We start from the raw sequence: 21,181 nt of genomic DNA, 5'->3' as shown, positions 1-21,181 counted from the left end.
AGGAACTACCATAAGAGCAATTTCTACATTATCAGGACACGTTACAGCATTTTTGTGCTACATTTGTTATATACTTCATTTTTTTGAAAATTGGGTTCTATTTTGTGCTATCACTCGATGTGGGTGAGCATATGAGGCTTTACTTGGGGGGTATGGGATGAGAATTTGGTCTCATGTTGATGGACATAAAACTGTGCTCTTCTTCATGGGACCATAATTGGCGCTGATTATTTGGGCATTTATAGTAGCAAATTTTCGCACCCAATCCCGGTATCCCCTATTCATTCTGCTAGTGGGAGTGGCTTGGCCGTGGACAATGGTCAGCACCTCCCTCTTTCCAATGTTGTTTGCTCCTTTTTGGAGGGATTTAACTATGCACATATAATGGAACCCTTATGTTTATATATTTAAGAAGTAACTTGCTTTATAGGATGTACTCAAAATTTGTGTGTTGGATAGAATATTTTTTTTTTCTTTTCTCTATTTTATGTATTTTTTTTATTTTTCATATTCAGCTTTTGCTCTGCCTTTTTGTGTCCTATTGGTGCCATACCTTTCCAAGTATACATCTGTCTTTGTAGTATATTAAGATACTGCGCTGAAGGACAATTTTATGCTGATGAATATTGCTATACAGGTATTGCAACTGAACACAGACTAGCATGCGAAGATGTATCACTATACAGGTGTTGAGCCGGTTCAGAAACCGCTTACCTGTAGTGAGAGCTTCAGTTTGCGTGCTTCTGTCTGTGTCCCTGTAGTTTTGGTAAGGCGATCTTTTCTTCTTTTTTCTTTCTTTTTTCTTCCTTTCTTTCTTTTTTACTTTGGTTGTCAGTTCGTTTTTTCTTTCTTCTTTATGCTTTGAATCAGATTCAAAGCATAAAGAAGAAAGAAAAAACGAACTGACAACCAATCATCAGCATAAAATTGTCCTTCAGCGCAGTATCTTAATATACTACCTTGTCTACCTTGTCTTCCCTCTGCGGCGGATTTGTGTGGTTCTGCCGCGATACCGCTGCTCCTTACATATAGCACGCACTGAGCGCCACCTCTGCAACTCCTCATCATACATCTGTCTTTATTTCCATGTTGTGTTCATATGTATGCGTGCCCCAATCATGTGACTTCGCCAGTCAGGTGATCTTGTGTTGGTTTCTCTCCCCCCCCCCCCCCGACCCGGTCTTGGGAGTGCTCACATGATCTGCGTGACGACGCTCCTGGGTCACGTGATGCTCGTTCCGGCGAGTGTGCGATTGACACAACACTGACACCAGGACATGCGCAGTAGCGGGTCAGGGACGCTATGACTCACGCTGAAACCACTAACGATGTAGTAGGTGTTTGAGGTTTATTTTAATTATTACAGCTGTTGCTGCTTTTTATATTAGCACTAAGTGCACTTTTCACAGGAGGTGTAAATTTACTATTAATGCACGTGGCACTTTTTTTTCCTATTTTTTATTAATATACACATCAGAGGGAATCATGGATGAAATATGTGATAAAATAATTATGCTATAACACTGCAGAGATATTTCTATGAATTTAGAATCATGTTTATGTATATTTTTTTACACATAATTTAAAGCACTGGCAATTAATTATACAATTATGTTTCTTAATTCACTGTCGGTATTTAAGTTTGTACCTGACATCATTTGTTTGCTTGACAAAGGCCCCATTTGGGCTGAAACGTTGCTACTGGGGAAATAAACGGGTCTGACACCCTTTATTCACATTGGAGTGCTGCATCATCATTTACGTTTTGGAGAATATATATATATATTCAAGAAAAATGGCGGCACTGGTTTAAATGAATACAAAAATAGGGTGCACGTCCCAAGGGGAGTAGGCTTCTTACCCCGATGTACAAATCCGGAAAAACGAGCGGCACTCCAATGGATAAAAGTAAGTGGACCTTTATTCACCCAGGTGGTGCAACATTTCGGCTCTACAATTGAGCCTTTTTCAAGCATATATATATATTTAATTTTTTAATATATAGTGTGTGTGTATATATATATATATATATATATATATATATATATCATACACAGTCACTTCAAAAAGTTTTTTCCATAATTTTCCATGTTACACAAAGTAAGTATGTGTGATGTGAAATAAAAATGATACATGGTTTTCAAAATAAATTTTAATCAATAAAAATCTGGAAAGTGTGGTGTGTATTTGTATTCAGCCCCCCTGAGTCAATACTCTGTAGGACCACCTTTCATTGCAATTACAGCTGAAAATCTTTTGGGGTATGTAACTGCCAGCTTCGTACATCTAGAGACTGAAATTTTTGCCTATTCTTTGCAAAATAGCTTAAGCTCAGTCAGATTGGAAGGAGTGCGTCTGTGAACAGCAATTTTCAAGTTTCCAAAATTCTCTATGGGATTTAGGTCTAGACTGGGCCATATTAACACATAAATATGCTTTGATCTAAAGCATTCCATTGTAGCGCTGGCTATGTTTAGGGTTATTATCCTGCTGGAAGGTGAACTTCCACCCCAGTCTCAAGTCTTTTGCAGCCTCTACCAGGTTTTCCTGCAGGACTGCCCTGTATTTATCTCCATCCATCTTGCCATCAACTCTGAGCAGCTTTCCGGTCCCTGCTGAAGAAAAGCATCCCCACAGCAAGATGCTGCCACCACCATGTTTCACGGTGGGGATGGTGTGTTCAAGGTGATGTGCATTGTTAGTTTACCATCACACACACTGTTTTGCATTTAGGCCACAAATTTTTACTTTTCCATAAAGACCAGATTTGTGGAGTACACAACTAATAGTTTTCCTGTGAACAGATTCTCCCACCTGAGCTGAGGATTTCTGCAGCTCCCCCAGAGTGACCATGGATCTCTTGGCTGCTTCTCTAATTAGTGCGGTCCTTGCCTGGGCTGTCAGTTTAGGTGGATGGCTATGTCTTGGTAGGTTTGCAGTTGTGTTATACTCCTTCCATTTTCAGATGATGGTTTGAACAGTGCTTCATGAGATATTTAGAGATTGGGATATTTTTTTAAAAATATAATCTAACCCCGCTTTACATTTTCCCACAACTTTATCCCTGACCTGTCTGGTGTGTTCCTTGGTTTTCATGATGCTGTTTGATCACTAATGTTCCCTGAGGCCTTCACAGAACAGCTGTAGTTATACTAAGAAATTACACACAGGTGGACTCTATTTAATAATTAGGTGACTTCTGAAGGCAATTGGTCACACTAGATTTTTTGTAGGGGTATCAGAGTACAGGGGGCTGAATGCATGTCACACTTTTTAGATTTTTATTTATTAAAAATGTTGAAAACCATGTATCATTTTCTTTTCACTTCACACATACTTGCTACTTTGTGCTGGTCTATCACATAAAATCCCAATAAAATACATTTAAGTTTGTGGATGTTGAGTTAAAAATATGCAAATGTATAAGGGGTATGAATACTTTTTCAAGGCACTGTAAATCATATAAAACTGTACTTTGGTTTCATGTGAGTACTAAAAGCAAGTTATAACTGTGTACATTTCTATTAACATGCTGTTAAATATATATATTTTAAATTCCTTGCTGTACATTTTTAACACCGTTGTTAGTAGGTTTGTGTGTTTGCTAATAAATACTGTTACTGTAACAGGAATAATCAGCAGAGCTAAGAGAGCATATTGACAGAGCTTGCACTCCCCTGTGGGTAACTGTTTTATCAGTTTAGAGACACGTCATAAAGCCATGAAGAAGTAAACAGTCTGAAGAGGAGTGGTTCTTCTGAGTCATTTGTTAGCACCAGGCAGTGCAGTAAACCTTGTATTCAGCTGCTTTACTCTCTATTACAGCTGTATCACTATGACACTCAGTATATGGATAATCAATGGATCTTTTCGGATGTTTTTTTCTTCTACAATCATTATCTAACCAGGTATTTGTGATGGATATTTTGTAAGTGCCTGTATTTTGTTTCTGTGATGCAAATTGACAACTGGGTGTCACCATTCCCCTTGCCAAAGGGATGTGTACCTCCACAGTCTGACATTGTCAGCAGGGACCGGTAACAACCAGTTGATACATTTATTTATTGAAGGACTAACACATGAATTGCATAATTTAGAGTAAAAAGAAGAGATACTGCAGCATTAGTATATCATGATGGAACAGTGAGGAGGGCAAAGTGAGGTAGGGAAATGTTGAGGGGCTCTAAGTTACAACAGCTTCCCATCGGCTGTTGTAACTTGATCCAGACAGCAGCATGGAGTGCAGAGAGCAGTTCAGACAGGAATCCGGCTCAGTTCTCCACGGCTTCTTTCCACTGCTAGAATATGACTGCTCCACAGAAGATGTATGGATGTGTAATATGTGTAACTGTATGGAATTAGAATGTATGTGTGTATATATGTGTGTAATGTGTATGTATGTGTGTGTGTAATATGTGTTTATTGTTTGTATATAATTATGTGTAATGTGTGTGTACTGTATCTAAATTGTAAGGGTATGTTCACATCTATCATGGCAAATTTGACACATATTTACTAGAGGTACCTCAGATGGTAGAAATCTGAGGTTGACACTCAGAAAAATGCTACGGATCCACAAAACGATTAGTCCTATTCAGTGAGGTAAATCTAGGCAGGGCTAACCCACTGACCTTTCTATGCAGAATCTACTATAAGTAGTAGGCTATTTTTTCTTCCACATATTAATTTCCACAGTGCGGACAAAAATCTTAGATTTTTTTTTTTTTCAAGTGCATGTGAACAAGGTTACTAAAACCCCATTCATATTCATTGCAAGTGTATTAATAGTGGATCCTTGCTACAGGAGAGATGATAGATCATCTTTAATAGTTTTTTTTAATCTATTTGAATAGTTCCAACTACACACAAATTCTGTCCATGTAGCCATCTTAGGTGTGAGCAAATGTATTCAATACAAAAAAAATACTCATCATTTTGTATCCTAGAGGAAATCAGACTAAGGTTATAGCAATGCAAAGTGATATCCAAGATGAAAGTACATATGTCACCTGCATGTGGTATCCAATTGCATGAAGCCCATGGATTGCCAATGGGAACAGACCACCATCAGCTAAAAAGGTTCTCCAAGGATAAAGTAAAAATGCCTAGATAAAAAAAAAACGGACACAATTAAAGCATCTTAGAATGAGTTCTTACAACAGCAGTACACATCATAAATGTTGGGTTATTTATCTGTGTTGGCTGTGTATTAAAGAGACAGGTATACAGATTGCTGATCTCAAAAGGAGAGAGGGTAAAGCAAAGAAAACTTGGTAAGCAAGAAGAACAAGGATGAGGAGGACATCTGTTTTCTCATGAACAGACTACTTGAACAAGCACTCAAGAGCCCATGGCCATTTGTTGATCCAGTGCCCCTTAAGGCCCCTTACATATTAGTGAGACCAGCGGGTTCAGCCAACACGCTAATGTATATGGAGAGCTCCCTATTCTCCTCTGACAGATGATATTGGGGGAGAGGAGGATCAGTTGAAGTGAATATTTTCGCCCGATCCTTTTGTTCTCCCGGGAGATAAGGTATAAGAATTGTCTGGCAACAGCTTTATCCCCTCTACCCATCGTTTGGCCAACAGCGATTGAATGTGCACCCCTTAAAGGTGTTTTCCAGGAATAATTCATTATTAACTGAAGGCTGCATGCTTGCCTTGCCTATTGAAAGATGTGTACTTACCTGCTCCCTGCTACTCTGGTCCTGCATGCTGCCTCCCACTCCTTCATCTTCCAGTCCCTGGCTTGTTTACTACCAGCTGGTGTATGGATATGGCCAACTGTTTCACTGCAGCCAATGACTGGCTTCAGCGGTGATGTGTCCCCAACCAGCACATCACTTGCCACTTGCGAAAACATCACACTGAAGCCAGTCATTGCCTGCAGCAGTACAGGTGACCATGTCCATGCTCCAGAAAGATGTAAACAAGCCTAGAACAGAAAGATGGAAAAGTGGGAGCCAGCGTGCAGGACGGGAGCGGCAGACAGCAGGTACGTATGGATCTTTCAATTGGTGAGTCAGTTAATAGTAAATTCTTCCCTTTAAGAGAAGATTATGTAAAAAAAAAGAAAAAGAAACCAACAAATAAATTCTTCACAAAATGTAATGTGTTAACGTTACCTAAAGTGGTAGGTAAAGAACCAATGATCTTCATTGCCCAAGGACCCCTCTGTCTGCCCCTGCTAAAATACCTACTGTATGTCCAATCCTAAAGACAATGCCTTCCCTGTACTATGGTGATCATAAATATGTTATAAGCGTTGTCTAAGGTAGGACATGGGCATATTTTGGTCCAGTATTTAACATTTTTTGTAGGACAAAACCAGGAGTGATACGGATGCAGACACCTCAATATGAATAATGCCTTGGAGATACAGCAGCAGCCTATGGAGTGTACTTAACTGTTTATGTATCTCTCAGAGAGTATAATGGATAGTGACTGGACGACACAAGTAATAGGAGAGTGCTGGGCACCTTTCAATGTAAAAATTCATGCTCACTAACACACATAAAACATGCATTATTTTCAGTAGCATTTTTCACACTCAAGACAATGAAGGAAAACTGCACACAATGCCACACCAACAGATCTTAAAACAACCTGCCAAGAAGAACAGCTCAGTGAAGAGAACATCTTAAAAAAAACCTCATATACATAAAACTCCAGAATGAGCATCACTGAAACACCATATGTGAGCCTGAGTTATATCAAAGTAGACGCAATGAGAAGCTCGTAACGTAATAAATAACATAAAAACTACAGGCCGTATAATAATAACCCTGTGGCTGCGTGGATCATGAGGCTGTGGCACAGGCAACTGGGAGGAAGATGCACTTTTGACCACGGAGTTACTCAGCACTGTGAGTCCATGATACATATTGTCTGTTGTGGTTCTGAAAGCAGAAATGTTCCCGGAGGACAGCAATGCTTCTCTACAAAACAAAATACATAAAAGATCCATCATAGATTAGAGGTCAGGAACAGACATCGCAAGAGACTTTACAGGAGAACTACCAAATACATTATATGAATGCTGTGCCGAGAAATTACAAATGGTGTTCCAGGCCTGGAGCACCTCTGCTCTGGGGCACCCACAATGCCTCGTGCTTTGGAGCTTCACGGTAACCTGTTGAGTGGGATAATAACACATCTACATGTACTAAAACAGCTTGAATGGTGACAGTCATTACATGGGCATCGATGTGGACGGTGACCAGAAAATAGGTCAAAAGTGTTTTCATAGGGGCACCGAAGAAGAGAACTGAAGATTCAGAATCAGAGTTTGTAACTAAGGAATTTGGTAACAAATATAATTATTTTTTACATCGCATATGTACAGTAAAGGGTTTTAAACCCCTTAGGGATCAGCTTATTTTACACCCTAGTGACCAAGCAATTATTTCATATTTTTTTTCTTTTGTAGCCATAAGAGGGTTTTTCTGTGGGACAAGTTGTAGTTTTCAATGCACCATTTTTGGGTACACATAACTCACTGATTACATTTTATGAACTCTTTTCTGGAGGGAAATGGAAAAATAAACAGCAATACTAGCATTATTTTTTTTACATTGTAAATTTTGCAACATTCACCTTACCGTATAAATAACAAGATAACTTTACTGTCTGGGTCAATACGTTTACAGTGATTTCAAATATATAGTTTTTTTTTAAGTTTTACTACTTTTTCACAATTTACATTGTAAATTTTGCGACATTCACTTTGCAGCATAAATAACAAGATAACTTTGCTCTCTTGGTCAGTATGATTATAGTGATACCAAATATATATACTGTAGTTTTTTTTCTTCATTTTAACTACTTTAGCAGAATAAAAACCCTTTCTTTATGTTGCTGCATCCCAAGACCCATTACTTTTTTTATATTTCTTTCTACGGACTGAGGGTTTGATTTTTGCAGGACCACATGTAGTTTTCATTGGTGTCATTTTGGGGTATATACAATGTTTGAATAGCTTTTTATTAAATTTTTTGTGGCACATAAGCAAAAAAAAACAGCAATTCTGGGATTTTTTTTACAGTGTTCATCAGGGGCAGATTGGGAATTTAAAGTGACCCCATGTTGTAGGTAGGTTCAAACTGACAGAAGAGGGGCCAAAACAAGTAGGTGGGGACAACTGACCAAGGTGGAGCCTGCAGTACTGTACTGCAGCACAGAATACCGCCCTAGCAGAACCAAATACCACAGGACAGCACAGAATACTGCCACCCTCACCACAGTATTTAACTGTATCACCGTCATGAGGACAGTAATACAGTTGAGTTCAGGAGGGCACATGCGGCCGGTGAGCATCAGATCATTATGTACCTGGCCTGCAGCCATCATCGGCCCACCTGAAAATTTCCCTATAGTGTCTATGGCCAATCCGCCCCTTGTGTTCATAATTTTATAGTTCAGGTTGTCACAAATGTAGCGATATCAAATGTGTGGAGGGATTATTTTTTTTACAATTTTTTTCTATTGAAAAGCATTTTTGAAATGGAAAAAATGTGTGCATTTTAACATGGAGATTTTTAATAAAACTGTATTTAATTCTTTGTTTCACACTTACTAGTCCCACAAGGGGACTTTGAAACCATAAGGCAACCTAGGCTGCGCCTCTGGCACAGCCTAATAGGCATACACAGAAAGCAGGCCGTGTACACACATCAGCACCCTGTGATTCCATTCATGGTGGTTTCGATGACTGACGGAGGGGACTCCCTTGTCTTCTGGAACCATTTAGGTGACATGGTCTCTTCTGACTGTGGCATCTAAGGGGTTAAACGGCCAGGATCGGCAATTCTGCCAATCTGGGACGTTAGATCATCCGATCTCCTGCTTTTCACTGCATGGGAGAGCCGCATAGCGCTTAGATTAGACCACCATAAAAAGACAGAAGACTAGCCTAAGGCCCCTTTGTAACCACTGTAAAATGGTGTATTGGTCACTAAGGGGTTAAATAATTCATTTGGTTAGTTCTCCTTCTTCTCTTATACTACTGATTTGCAGTGAGTGGATTGTAAAGCTGCATACCGGATCAAGTAGCGCACAGCAGCATCAAACTGCAGTATCATGACCTCACGTCGTAGCAGTAACATTGCAACTACTTCCTTTGGATCATGAGGGTTCTGCAGACCATCTATTAACTTCTGAAGGTCTCGAAGTTCAGCTCCTGTAAAGAATACAGAGGTTTTATATTAGAACCTTTCTAGTATATCCAAGTTAAGACAAATGTGCACATACTGTATATACTGTGTACTGGTTCTGCTCATTCAATAGTGATAGGGCCCAGCTCTGTTATTAATATAGTTACTAATCTACAATAGTGGGGTGCAGAGAGAGTTAGTTGAAGATAGATGGAGCAGAACATTTTACCTGCTCACACTCTCATATAAAGAACATCTGTCAGCAGGTTCAATCCTATTAAACCACGTTGATCCTGCTGAGCAAAACAATACCTTAATTATGCATATCTGTGCACCATTCCTGAGTACTTTCACTTTTTATTAATATGGAAATTAGGTCTTCAGTGCACTCCACTCTGCCGTGATAGACACCCTCCAGGATCTCGTCTTGTGCCTCCTCCATAGATTACACTGTCAGTGAATGTACAGTAGATCTGCTTCTACTTCCCAAGGAATACAGACAGAGGTCACGCATGCGCAGTGCCGGTATAGTGTTCTTTCCCTGTGCTGGCATCAGCCTCAGGGAAAGAACTGTGCATGCGCGAGCTCGCGCATCGCGAGATTACGGCAATCTATCGTTGATGAAAGGAGGAGATTCGGAGGACATAGGCGGTGCTGGGCTCCTTCACAGGCGGGTGTGGCTGGGCACCAGGAAGGTTCGTACAGCCCCTTGGACACATACAAGACTCATTTACATATACAGTACAGACCAAAAGTTTGGACACACCTTCTCATTCAAAGAGTTTTCTTTATTTTCAGGACTATGAAGGCATCAAAACTATGAATTAACACATGTGGAATTATATACATAACAAACAAGTGTGAAACAACTGAAAATATGTCATATTCTAGGTTCTTCAAAGTAGCCACCTTTTGCTTTGATTACTGCTTTGCACACTCTTGGCATTCTCTTGATGAGCTTCAAGAGGTAGTCCCCTGAAATGGTTTTTACTTCACAGGTGTGCCCTGTCAGGTTTAATAAGTGGGATTTCTTGCCTTATAAATGGGGTTGGGACCATCAGTTGCGTTGAGGAGAAGTCAGGTGGATACACAGCTGATAGTCCTACTGAATAGACTGTTAGAATTTGTATTATGGCAAGAAAAAAGCAGCTAAGTAAAGAAAAATGAGTGGCCATCATTACTTTAAGAAATGAAGGTCAGTCAGTCAGCCGAAAAATTGGGAAAACTTTGAAAGTAAGGGCTATTTGACCATGAAGGAGAGTGATGGGGTGCTGCGCCAGATGACCTGGCCTCCACACAGGACCTGAACCCAATCGAGATGGTTTGGGGTGAGCTGGACCGCAGAGTGAAGGCAAAAGGGCCAACAAGTGCTAAGCTTCTCTGGGAACTCCTTCAAGACTGTTGGAAGACCATTTCAGGGGACTACCTCTTGAAGCTCATCAAGAGAATGCCAAGAGTGTGCAAAGCAGTAATCAAAGCAAAAGGTGGCTACTTTGAAGGACCTAGAATATGACATATTTTCAGTTGTTTCACACTTGTTTGTTATGTATATAATTCCACATGTGTTAATTCATAGTTTTGATGCCTTCATAGTCATAAAAATAAAGAAAACTCTTTGAATGAGAAGGTGTGTCCAAACTTTTGGTCTGTACTGTATATAAAATCATTTTTTAAGCACAATAAAAGCACACAGCTTTATGGGACAGGTATATTGCGGACATGCTAGCGGCGATCTAGCCATGCATGTCCGCAGCTCTATAGCACAAATTTTGGTGACAGAATCCCTTTAATATATCATCCTCCACCCAAATGAAGCCAAGCGCCTCCACTGATGGGTGGAGGATGATGTCATTGGCTCATGCACAGTAGTCATTTGGCATGCTTGGGAGGCAGAAGCAGTTCTACTGTATATGCGCCAATAGTGTAATTTACGGTACAACTACAAGATTACAGGCTAGTATATGACAACTCATCTCATTTACAAGAACTACCTGTCTAGTCAGAAGTGTTAAAATGTCCTCGTCAAGGAGCATTCAGATGACTGAATGTGTTTTGCGGTCCTCAAATTGCGGATCCGCAAAACACGGATACCAGCTGGTGTGCGTTCCACATTTTGCGGAACGCACATGGCCGGCCCTATGATAGAAATGCCTATTCTTGTCTGCAACTGCAGACAAGAATAGGACATGCTCTACCCTTTTTGCGGGGCCGCGGACAACACACGGGGCATCTTTTGTGGCACCATTAAAATCAATGGACCTGCACCCGTTCTGCAAAATTGCGGAATGGGTAAGGACCCATTCATACGGTCGTGTGAATGAGCCCTTAGTCAAAAGAACACATGTCCCACAGGATGCACAGGATGGGGGAGAAAGATGCATTTTTCTAAGGTATATTACAATATTTCTTACATATTCACCTGTACTATTGATTTATGCAAAGTTTCTTCCAGTGACAATGAAGGGTGCCACGATTGTTATAGTCTCACATCTCCCAGCAACCTTGTAGAAGATCTCTTTTGAGTGTATTTCCCCTTTAGGCTAAATGTACACGATCAGGATTGTACGCAAATTTTTTGCACAGATTTTTAAAAAAATCTGCAGTATGTCAATTTATTTTATTTATTCTGTCTGGATTTTCTCCATTCACTTCAATGGAGACAGTAAAATCCGGATGTGCAAAATCCGCACCAACTTCGCATCAAATCCACACCAATCGATGCGGATTGACCGCACAGATTTCCCTGCGAACACCTGCAGATTTCAGTGCGGATTGTCCGCACATGAATCCTGAACATGTGCATTTACCATAAGGCCTCTTGCACACGACCCTATGCCCTCCGAGACATACGATCTGTGAGCGGGCCATATGTCTCGGAGCGGCATTGATCGTGCGCACGGAAGCGCACAGCATCATAGATTACAATGATGCTGTGCACGTCGGGCCGCCCGTGGGACTATTGTCATAAGATCATATGAGTCTGGGACAATATTGTCCCGCGGGCGGCCCGACGTGCACAACATCATTGTAATCTATGATGCTGTGTGCTCCCATGCGCACGATCAATGCCGCTCCGGGACATATGGCCCGCTCACGGACCGTATGTCTCGGAGGGCATACGGTCGTGTGAAAGAGGCCTTAGGGTACGGCTACACTGGTCACACGACAGCTGTTGTGGCCAGGATTGCAGAGTAGCGGTGATCCCATAGAAATGAACGGGATCGCAGCGCCAATCACAGCTGTCCCGCAACCAGTGTTGCCACATCGCCCTAGCCTTACATAGCACCATAGATATGTCAAAAAGAACTAATTAAGGCATAGACTAGATTAATCAATTCAACAATAAAGACAGAATTTCACACGTTTTACCTATTCCTTCTGTGCCTCCCCAGTCAGCTGTCATCTCCCTGTTTATCAAACTGACATATCCACTGCACGAATTTCCCAGCTGAGCAAAACTGAGTATATATGAGACAATATCATGTAAAGCAGCTATAATTTGTAGAGACTGGTACAATGCCCGATAGGCGGCCTGCAAAAAAACAAAAACAAACTATATGTAACAAATAATCAAATCACCAACTAGCAATGAAAACCAGTTATGGCAGTGTATAACTATATCACAACTACGGAGTGCAAACAAAAAAAATTATGGCATGGCATAAGAGGAAAAAAATGTATGCAATCAGTACAGTAGCAAAATTGCTGCCAAGATGTAAAACCATACCTGTCCATCTACATACCTAGAACAACTGTTGCTACAATGATGGTTTCAAAGTGACATGGTCTAGTTAAGCGCTGGCATCTAAATTAGATTGCTGCCTGAACATGTAATTCCAAGACAAATATTTAGCTCCATAATTCAGAAAACATGACAGACCATAATGAATCAAATACATATGTACTCTTCTTGAGTCCTAAATATAAATGGAGCATTCCTTAAAGGGTTTCTGTCACCAGAATTACCCCATTATCCACTTCCAGACCAAGCCATTTACCCCCTTCCTGACCAGGCCTAAGGCTCATTGCACACGAACGTGTGCGCCCCGTGGCCGTATTGCGGACCGCATTTGCAGATCCACAATACACGGACACCGTTCCGTGTGCATTCCTCATTACGGATGCGGACCCATTTACTTCAATGGGTCCGCAAATCCGGAGACGCGGAATAGTGCGGAACGGAAGCATGGAATGGAACCCTACACTCCGTAGTGCTTCCGTGGGGTTTCGTCCCGTACTTCCGTTCCGCAAAAAGATAGAACATGTCCTATCATTTTGCGGAACGGCCGGATCTTGGACCCATTAAAGTGAATGGGTCCGCGATCCGCTTCGGCTACCCCACGGTGGGTGTTCGTGCATTGCGGCCCGCAGCACGGCCACGGGGCAAACACGTTCATGTGCAAGAGGGCTAATTTTGCAAATCTGACATGTGTCACTTTATGTGGTAATAACTTTGGAACGCTTTTATTTATCCAAGCCATTCAGAGATTGTTTTCTCGTGACACATTGTACTTCACGATAATGATAAATTTAAGTCAATATGTTTCACCTTTATTTATAAAAAAAATCCCAAATTTACAAAAAAATATTAAAATTCTCAATTTTCTGAATTTCTATTTCACTGCTTTTGAAACAGAAAGTGACACCTCATGAAATATTTATCACTTAACATTCCCCATATGTCTACTTTATGTTGGCATCATTTTGCAAATGTCATTTTATTTTTTAGGACGTTAGAAGGTTTAGAATTTTAGAAGCAATTCTTAAAATTTTTACGACAATTTCCAAAACACACTTTTTTGAATACCAGTTCAGTTCTGAAGTCACTTTGTGGGGCTTACATTATAGAACCAACCCATAAATGACCCCATTTTAGAAATGACACCCCTCAAACAATTCAAAACTGGTTTTAGAAATGTTGTTAACCCTTTAGGTATTCCACAGGAATTAAAGCTAAATAGAGGTGAAATTTCAAAATGTCACTTTTTTTTGCAGATTTTCCATTTTAATTTTTTTTTCCTGGAACACATCAAGGGTTAACAACAAAACAAACCTCAATATTCATTACCTTGATTCTGAAGTTTGCAGAAACACCCCATATGTGGTCGTATACCACTGTATGGGCACACGGCAGGGCACAGACAAGGAGCGCCATATGGTTTTTGGAGGGCAGATTTTGCTGGAATGGTCTTTGGGCACCATGTTGCATGTGAACACATTTTGTAAACCATACCACCCAAGGAATTTTTAAGGGGTGCAGTGAGCACTTCACTCAACAGCTCTTTCATAGAATTTTTAATACTTGGATGTGAAAATGAAAAATTAAATTATTTTTTTTTTTTTACAAGAAAATGGTGCTTTAGGGCTTTTTCACAAAAGATAACAGGAGAATACCCCCCCCAATTTGCTACCCACTTTCTCCTGAATACAGTAACACCCCAATTGTGGTCGTAAACTGTTATTTGGGGATACGCCAGGGCTCAGAAGGGAAGGAGCGGCATCTGGATTTTCTAACATGGAATTTTCTGTCATGGTTTTTAAGAGCAAAAATTTATTTATTTTTTGGTTGAATGAGCTGCGTGAGGGCTTATTTTGTGTGAGACAAGCTGTAGTTTTTCTTGGCACCATTTTGGGGTACATTTGGCTTTCTTGTTGCTTTTTATCTCATTTTTGGGAGGTGAAGTTACAAAAAAAGCTGTTTGGTTTCATTTTTCTATTTTTTTTTACACTGTTCACTTGATGGGGTAGATCATGTGATATTTTTATAGATCTGGTCATTACGGACGCAACAATACTAAATATGTCTATGTCTATTTTTGCGAATCCGGTATTCGTATGCGTTACGCATTTTGCGGACCGCACATGGCCAGCTCTATGATAGAAAGGCCTATTCTTGTCCGATTGTGGACAAGAATAGGACTTGCTCTATCTTTTTTGCAGGGCAGGAATATAGAACTATGGATGCAGAATAAAACTACAACATGCTGCGGTTTTTGTCTGGCGCCTCTCGGCATGTTTGCCGTGCTGTGGCCGGACCTACGGCCCGCCCCATTATAGTGAATGGGGCTGGAGCGGACTTCTGCCAGCATGGTGGACTTGCGGTAGCACGGATCCTCTCATATCGGATGCAGATGGTTGTATTGGCATGATGTAAGCATTTTTTGATGATCCCTGACGGATCCAGCAAAAATGTTGACGTGAAAGTAGCCTTAACTGAACTTGGATAACCCCTTTAAAGGAATTTCAAATATTATTAGAACATACCTTTTCTGGTAGCATCTTAAACATAGAAAGTACTTCTGATGCGTAAGGGATGTACCACAAATTAACAAAAACTCGCCCATCGTCTGAAAACAAGGTATGTGGGCGTTCTTGAAATGTCCTGTAGATCAGAAGAAATAAAACTTCTATTTAAATTCAAAGAAACTAATGCAGACGTCACAAAGAAATATAAAGATGATCTAAATAAATTCAAGGGGTTGTCTCATCATGGACAATGGGGGCATATCGCTAGGATATGCCTCCATTATCTTATAGGTGCGGGTCCCACTGCTGGGACCCGCACCTATATCGAGAAAGGAGCCCCACGCGGTGGTGGCTGGAGGACTCCGGTCCAGCCACCACCAAGCCGGCTCCCCATAGAAGTGAATGAAGGCGTACCGCGCATGCGCAGCCCCGCTCCCATTAATTTCCATAGGGCCGACGGAAATAGCCAAATTTTCGCCGGCCCATAGAAAATAAATGGAGGCCGGCTGAACCTGACTTAAACGGGTTGTCTCACTTCAGCAAATGGCATTTATCATGAAGAGAAAGTGAATACAAGACACTTACTAATGTATTGTATTTGTCCTTATTGCCTCCTTGGCTGGCTGGATTCATTTTTCTATCACATTATACACTGCTCATTTCCATGGTAATGACCACCCTGCAATCCAGCATCTGTGGCTGTGCTTCAACTCTAAAGGAAAAAAATTGCTGGCCGATGTGTGCTCCCACGGTCCTGGCAACCAGAGAGGCTGGTCCTTTTTCTTATTGTGTGCAAGCACGGCCATCACTGCTGGATTCTAGGGTGGTCGTAACCATGGAAATGAGCAGTGATGGAAAAATGAATCCGGGTAGCAAAGGAAGCAATATGGACAATCACAATACATTAGTAAGTGGCTTGTATTAACGTTTTCTACATAATAAATGCTATTTGCTGAAGTGAGACAGCCCCTTTAAGGGTAAAAGGGCATTGCTTCATGGGTTAGGGATTATGGCCAAATGTACAATGTTTAGTGCCAAAATTGTTCTACAATTCTTTCTTTAATTCTATAAAAATAAATAAAAATTCAATGTAAAAAAAAGTGTCTATCCAGGCACCAAATTTTTTATCCAGCGTGAGCCCCTGTGCTAAATTTAGGGCATGTCTAGTCATTGTGTAGTAAATCTGCTCTAATGTGTGAACTTGCCCTTAGTCGAGTAGATGATCGGTACGATTGAGCGATGTTGTTTCTTGGTGAAGTGAACGTTTCAACAATGACCCTTTAGACGTGCTTAAGATCGATCACAACATCGTAATTTCGATCGCATATTCCATCGTTCGTAAAGCAGACAGTTGCATTTACACAAAGCGTGAGCTTAAACACACCCACAGTGTAATCATCTGTAATCGTGCCTGCAGTGAACGATTCCTGTTTACTCGTATGAAATCGCCAACGTCCAACAATGATTTTTGTGGCCACCGCAAACGATCGAACCAAAGAGAAATATACCGATTGTCTGTTGTCGCTCATTGTTCTCAGTTTCTTGTAGTTTCGCTCGATTTAGCGATAACTTACACAATAATCGCCTCATGTAAAGGTACCTTTAGTAATGATTAGGCAATAAAATTTTATACACCTGGGATCTGCCTGGGGTGCCTCTTTAATGATAGTCTTTTTCACTTGAGGATGACCTATGATGAAGTATGTTTTACAAATGAGTGGGAACTCTTCCAGCAGTTGTTTCAAGCTGTTGCAGTAGGCGATGATCTGTCCACGGAGTGAGTAGGTACAAATCCTTTTGCTTAACCTAAATATTAAAGAATGAAGATCCTTATGAACCGTTACCTATACCAATGTAAATAGCCAACATATATCCATACAGTTATCAAGTTCCTAACAACAGTAAATGTTTTAGCCTACATGCACAGGAACGTGGTTTGGTTGCGCATCCGAGCCACATTATTTGCGGCTCGGGTGCGGACCCATTCACTCCAATATGTCCGTTCCTTAGCCCCCGCAAAAAAAAAATAGAACATGTCCTATTTTTGTCTGTTTTGTGGACAAGGATAGGCATTGTTACAAAAAACGTCATCAGTTTTTTGTTTTTTTTTGCGGACCGCAAAACACATATGGTCGTGTGCATGTAGCCTCATGCATAAATATGTCTATCTACACAGTACTGTGTGTGTGCATGTATTTAAATATATACTGTAAATATAAATATATATACTGTATATTGTTTTTTTTCCTTCTTTTTTTTTATAGTAAGTGGTTTATGCTAAATTAAGGGTTTATACAGTGTATACAACAATTGAGAAAAATGCACTTGTTGAGGTGCACAGGATTACATTATAGTGACAGCAAATACATGCTAGAACACCAAACTATTTCATATGTAATATAAATGGAGATACACAGTGATGACGACATACTGGTCAGGTAGCAAGAAAATCTATATCCAGTGTTTCAGGTGAACTCACTTCTGGCAATAATCAGTTACAAGCTCTCTTTTCACTTTTTCCACTTCCTCCTGCAAAACACACAAGCTCCTGTTACTAGCGTACATGGCGGTGTTTGCACAGAGCAAACTATCTGTAAAGGAAATGTGTTATGTTAGTATACATATTGTCCATCCGAATTAAATACACCAAATAAGCGCTGAGCGGTGCTGTCTCCACCGACGATCCTTGAGCAAACTCTGCACGTTCTAGGCCACTGATATCCGGTGATCTAGAGCTGTATGGATGAAGTCAAGGAACTACTTGCTGACTGCTGATGCACATTTTAAAAATGAACTGCCCCATGAACATCGATTGGCAAACCTTACTCCTTTTTTAATTAACATGGAAATGTGCCATGATAAGCGCCCAGAGATCATATGAGTGTGAATAACTCCCTCTATACAAGCAGGTAACAATTGGAAACACACACAGATTTAGGCCTCTTACACACGAACGTAAGGGCTCCGTGCCCGTGCTGCAGACCGCATACGGCGGTTCCGCAATACACTGGTCACCAGCAATACACGGGTGTTATGTTCTGTGCTTCCGTTCCGCAAAAAGATAGAACTTGTGTGTGCTGCCCGTGGGGCAGCCGCATGCGGATCGCAAACGCATTTGGGGTCCCTGATACGTCCGTTCCGCAAAAAGATAGAACTAAAGCAACGGAAGCACGGAACAGAACCCCACGGAAGCACTCCGTAGTGTTCCGTGGGGTTACGTTCTGTGCTTTTGTTCCGCTACCACATCACCGGATTTCCGGACCCATTCAGGTGTATGGGTCCGCATCCATGATGCGGAATGCACACGGCCGGTGCCCCATGCATTGCGGACCCGCAGTATGCGCCCGCAATACGGGCACGACGGGCAGCACACGGTCGTGTAAATGAGCCCTGAATGGGTCTGCGATCTGCATGCGGCTGCCCTACGGTCGGTGCCCGTGCATTGTGGAACGCAATTTGCAGTCCGCAGTACGGGCACGGAGCCGTTACGTTCGTGTGAAAGAGGCCTTAGTTTATTGTTCTTGTCTACTTCAATAAAGATGACAACTATGGTTCAGCACAGAGATGGATATTCGTCTAGAGAACATTGATCCTTTTGCTGTTAACAGCCTCTGGCATTTAGATGGATGACAGCAAGGGCAGGGAAATAAGTAACTGGAATAGGAGAGGGAAGAACAAAAGAAGAGCATTGTCACATGTACTAACAGTGTCCGAGTGGAGACAAGTGTATTGCATAGACAGAAAAACATGCAGCAACTTAAAAATCAGGCCGGGTGAATATCACCGCTTAGTTTTCCATTCTTCTGATCGACCAGAAGAACAGAAAAATAAACAAAGAAACGGATCCTGTTATTCCAGATTCTGTTATTTTAGATGGAAAAAAAAATTCTTTTTTCCATCTAAAATAATGGATCTGAGATGGGAATGGCTGAAACGGATGCAAAATGTGCATAACTGAGCATAACAGATGCTTAAAATACATGATCTGGTTTTTTTTTGTGATGGACCAGAAGAACGGGAAGCTTAATGGTGATGTGAACTCACCCTTAGCAGCGTCAAAGAAAAACTTTAGGGGTCATTTATTAGGACTGGCGTTCTAGACACCAGTCTTAACCCCGTGCGCTTGCAGCGGAGCCGTCAAAATTAGGAACCGGCGCCGGCCTCTACATAACTTCAGCACATCAAACGCTGGTCTAAATGTAAGACAGCTTCCTTGCTGGCTTAAATTTAGACCATTTTCTACACCTAAAGCAGGAGTAGAAAATGATAAATGAGACAGGTCGGCACACGCTCACTTTTTTAGACCTGGCGTGAGCGGGGAAAAGTCGCAGATTGCGGCACAAATAACAGTCTGCAACAGATATATGCCAGAAAACTGGCGTATTATCTGATAGTAAATGACCCTCTTTGTTTTATGGCTAAAAGTTTTAAAGAAAATGTCTCATATATGTGAAATCTAATAATGTGAATGGTCTGTTCAAAAAGCTCTTTAGAGTTCTCTAGAAATGGTATACACATATATAGTACTATTTACTACATCACATTTCTACGGTCAGGTTCATGAGGTCCCATTTTACCAAGTTCTGAAAGACCATATGTGAAAAGGGGAAATGTATCATCAGTAAGTTACAAATCATTCAAATCTGGTTAACATGCTTTCTTAAACATTTGGGGAACTTTTTTATTATTATTTTTTACTATCCACATAAGACAAAAAATATTCAAATAATATAATGGTTTACACTGAGCAGTAAAGCAAATATTTCTTTTTATGGAGCTCATTCATCAGCTTTGCTGTATAGATACAGACATCTGGAGCAGAGTCATCTCATATATACAGCGCTAAATTAGGGTACTTTCACACTAGCGGCAAGAAACTCCGGCAGGCTGTTCCGGCGGGTGAACAGCCTGTTGGATCTGTGCTGCCGCTAGTGCACACGTGCCCCCGGACTACCGCCCCATTCAATATAATGGGGGTGAGCCGGAGTTCCGGCGGCAGCACGGCAAACATGCCGAGAGGCGGCCGGAATAAAACTACGAAATGTGCACAATCGCATGCACTAGTGGCAGCACGGATCCGACAGGCTGTTCACCCGCCGGAACAGCCTGCCGGAGTTCATTGCCGCTAGTGAGAAACTAGCCTTAATGACAGCTCTGTTGTACTGCTGGAGGCATGTATAAGGCAGGATAGTAACTTCATACAGTATAACCACAGGGAAAGGTTTTGTACACCTCTCACTATACATCCTATCATAAGATAATTTTCTATTTATTGATTCTATTGCCTCCCGTGGAGGAGGAGACGGCCATGTTTCTCAATGGACGTCTCAATGGGCGTCTCCTTCTCCCTGGCTGTAAGCAATCCAATTGCAGGGGAGAGCGTCACAGCCAGGGAGAAGGTGAGCTTTTTTTTCTTCCTGGCTGTGACGCTCTCCGCTGTGACTGAACAGCCCACAGCCAGTGAGAAGGAGACGCCCCGTGAGAAACACGGCCGTCTCCTCCTCTCTGTACAGATGGTGTGGATTTGCACACGGGGCGGGATGGGAACCAGAACGGGGGGTACAGCGGGGGAACGAAGCGGCCCACAGAAAATAAAATAAGCAATATCACGTCTAGTCAATATGTCCTACACTGCCAGGTATTTATATGGTAATGGCAGGACCGGTGATAGGTCATCTTTAAGTCACAATCCTTTCATGGGAGGCCATAATCCCTTTCTGCTAAGCCCTTGTCAGTTGTGGTGTAAAAGTGCAGTACAAACCATGTACAGCAGTTTTTTTT

General features: G+C 41.3%; 1 protein-coding gene across 1 annotated transcript in view; it reads right to left on the bottom strand.

Moving 5' to 3' along the window:
• LOC120999200 (coiled-coil domain-containing protein 162-like) overlaps positions 1-17,965 on the bottom strand; it is a 71,292-nt gene extending 53,327 nt beyond the window's left edge. Inside the window, exons 1-7 of the mRNA XM_040430074.1 lie at positions 17,880-17,965; positions 17,036-17,206; positions 15,419-15,536; positions 12,524-12,686; positions 9,042-9,180; positions 6,787-6,940; positions 5,010-5,105 (exon numbers count right to left, since the gene is read on the bottom strand). Coding sequence (XP_040286008.1) covers positions 5,010-5,105; positions 6,787-6,940; positions 9,042-9,180; positions 12,524-12,686; positions 15,419-15,536; positions 17,036-17,206; positions 17,880-17,965 — 927 coding nt within the window. The remainder of the gene's footprint in view (positions 1-5,009; positions 5,106-6,786; positions 6,941-9,041; positions 9,181-12,523; positions 12,687-15,418; positions 15,537-17,035; positions 17,207-17,879) is intronic.
• Between the last annotated feature and the right edge of the window lie 3,216 nt (positions 17,966-21,181).

Source organism: Bufo bufo, chromosome 4 (assembly GCF_905171765.1).
Source record: "Bufo bufo chromosome 4, aBufBuf1.1, whole genome shotgun sequence".
Lineage (NCBI taxonomy): Eukaryota > Metazoa > Chordata > Amphibia > Anura > Bufonidae > Bufo > Bufo bufo.
Note: the sequence above shows the minus strand (reverse complement) of the source record. Positions and strands in the feature narration are given on the sequence as shown.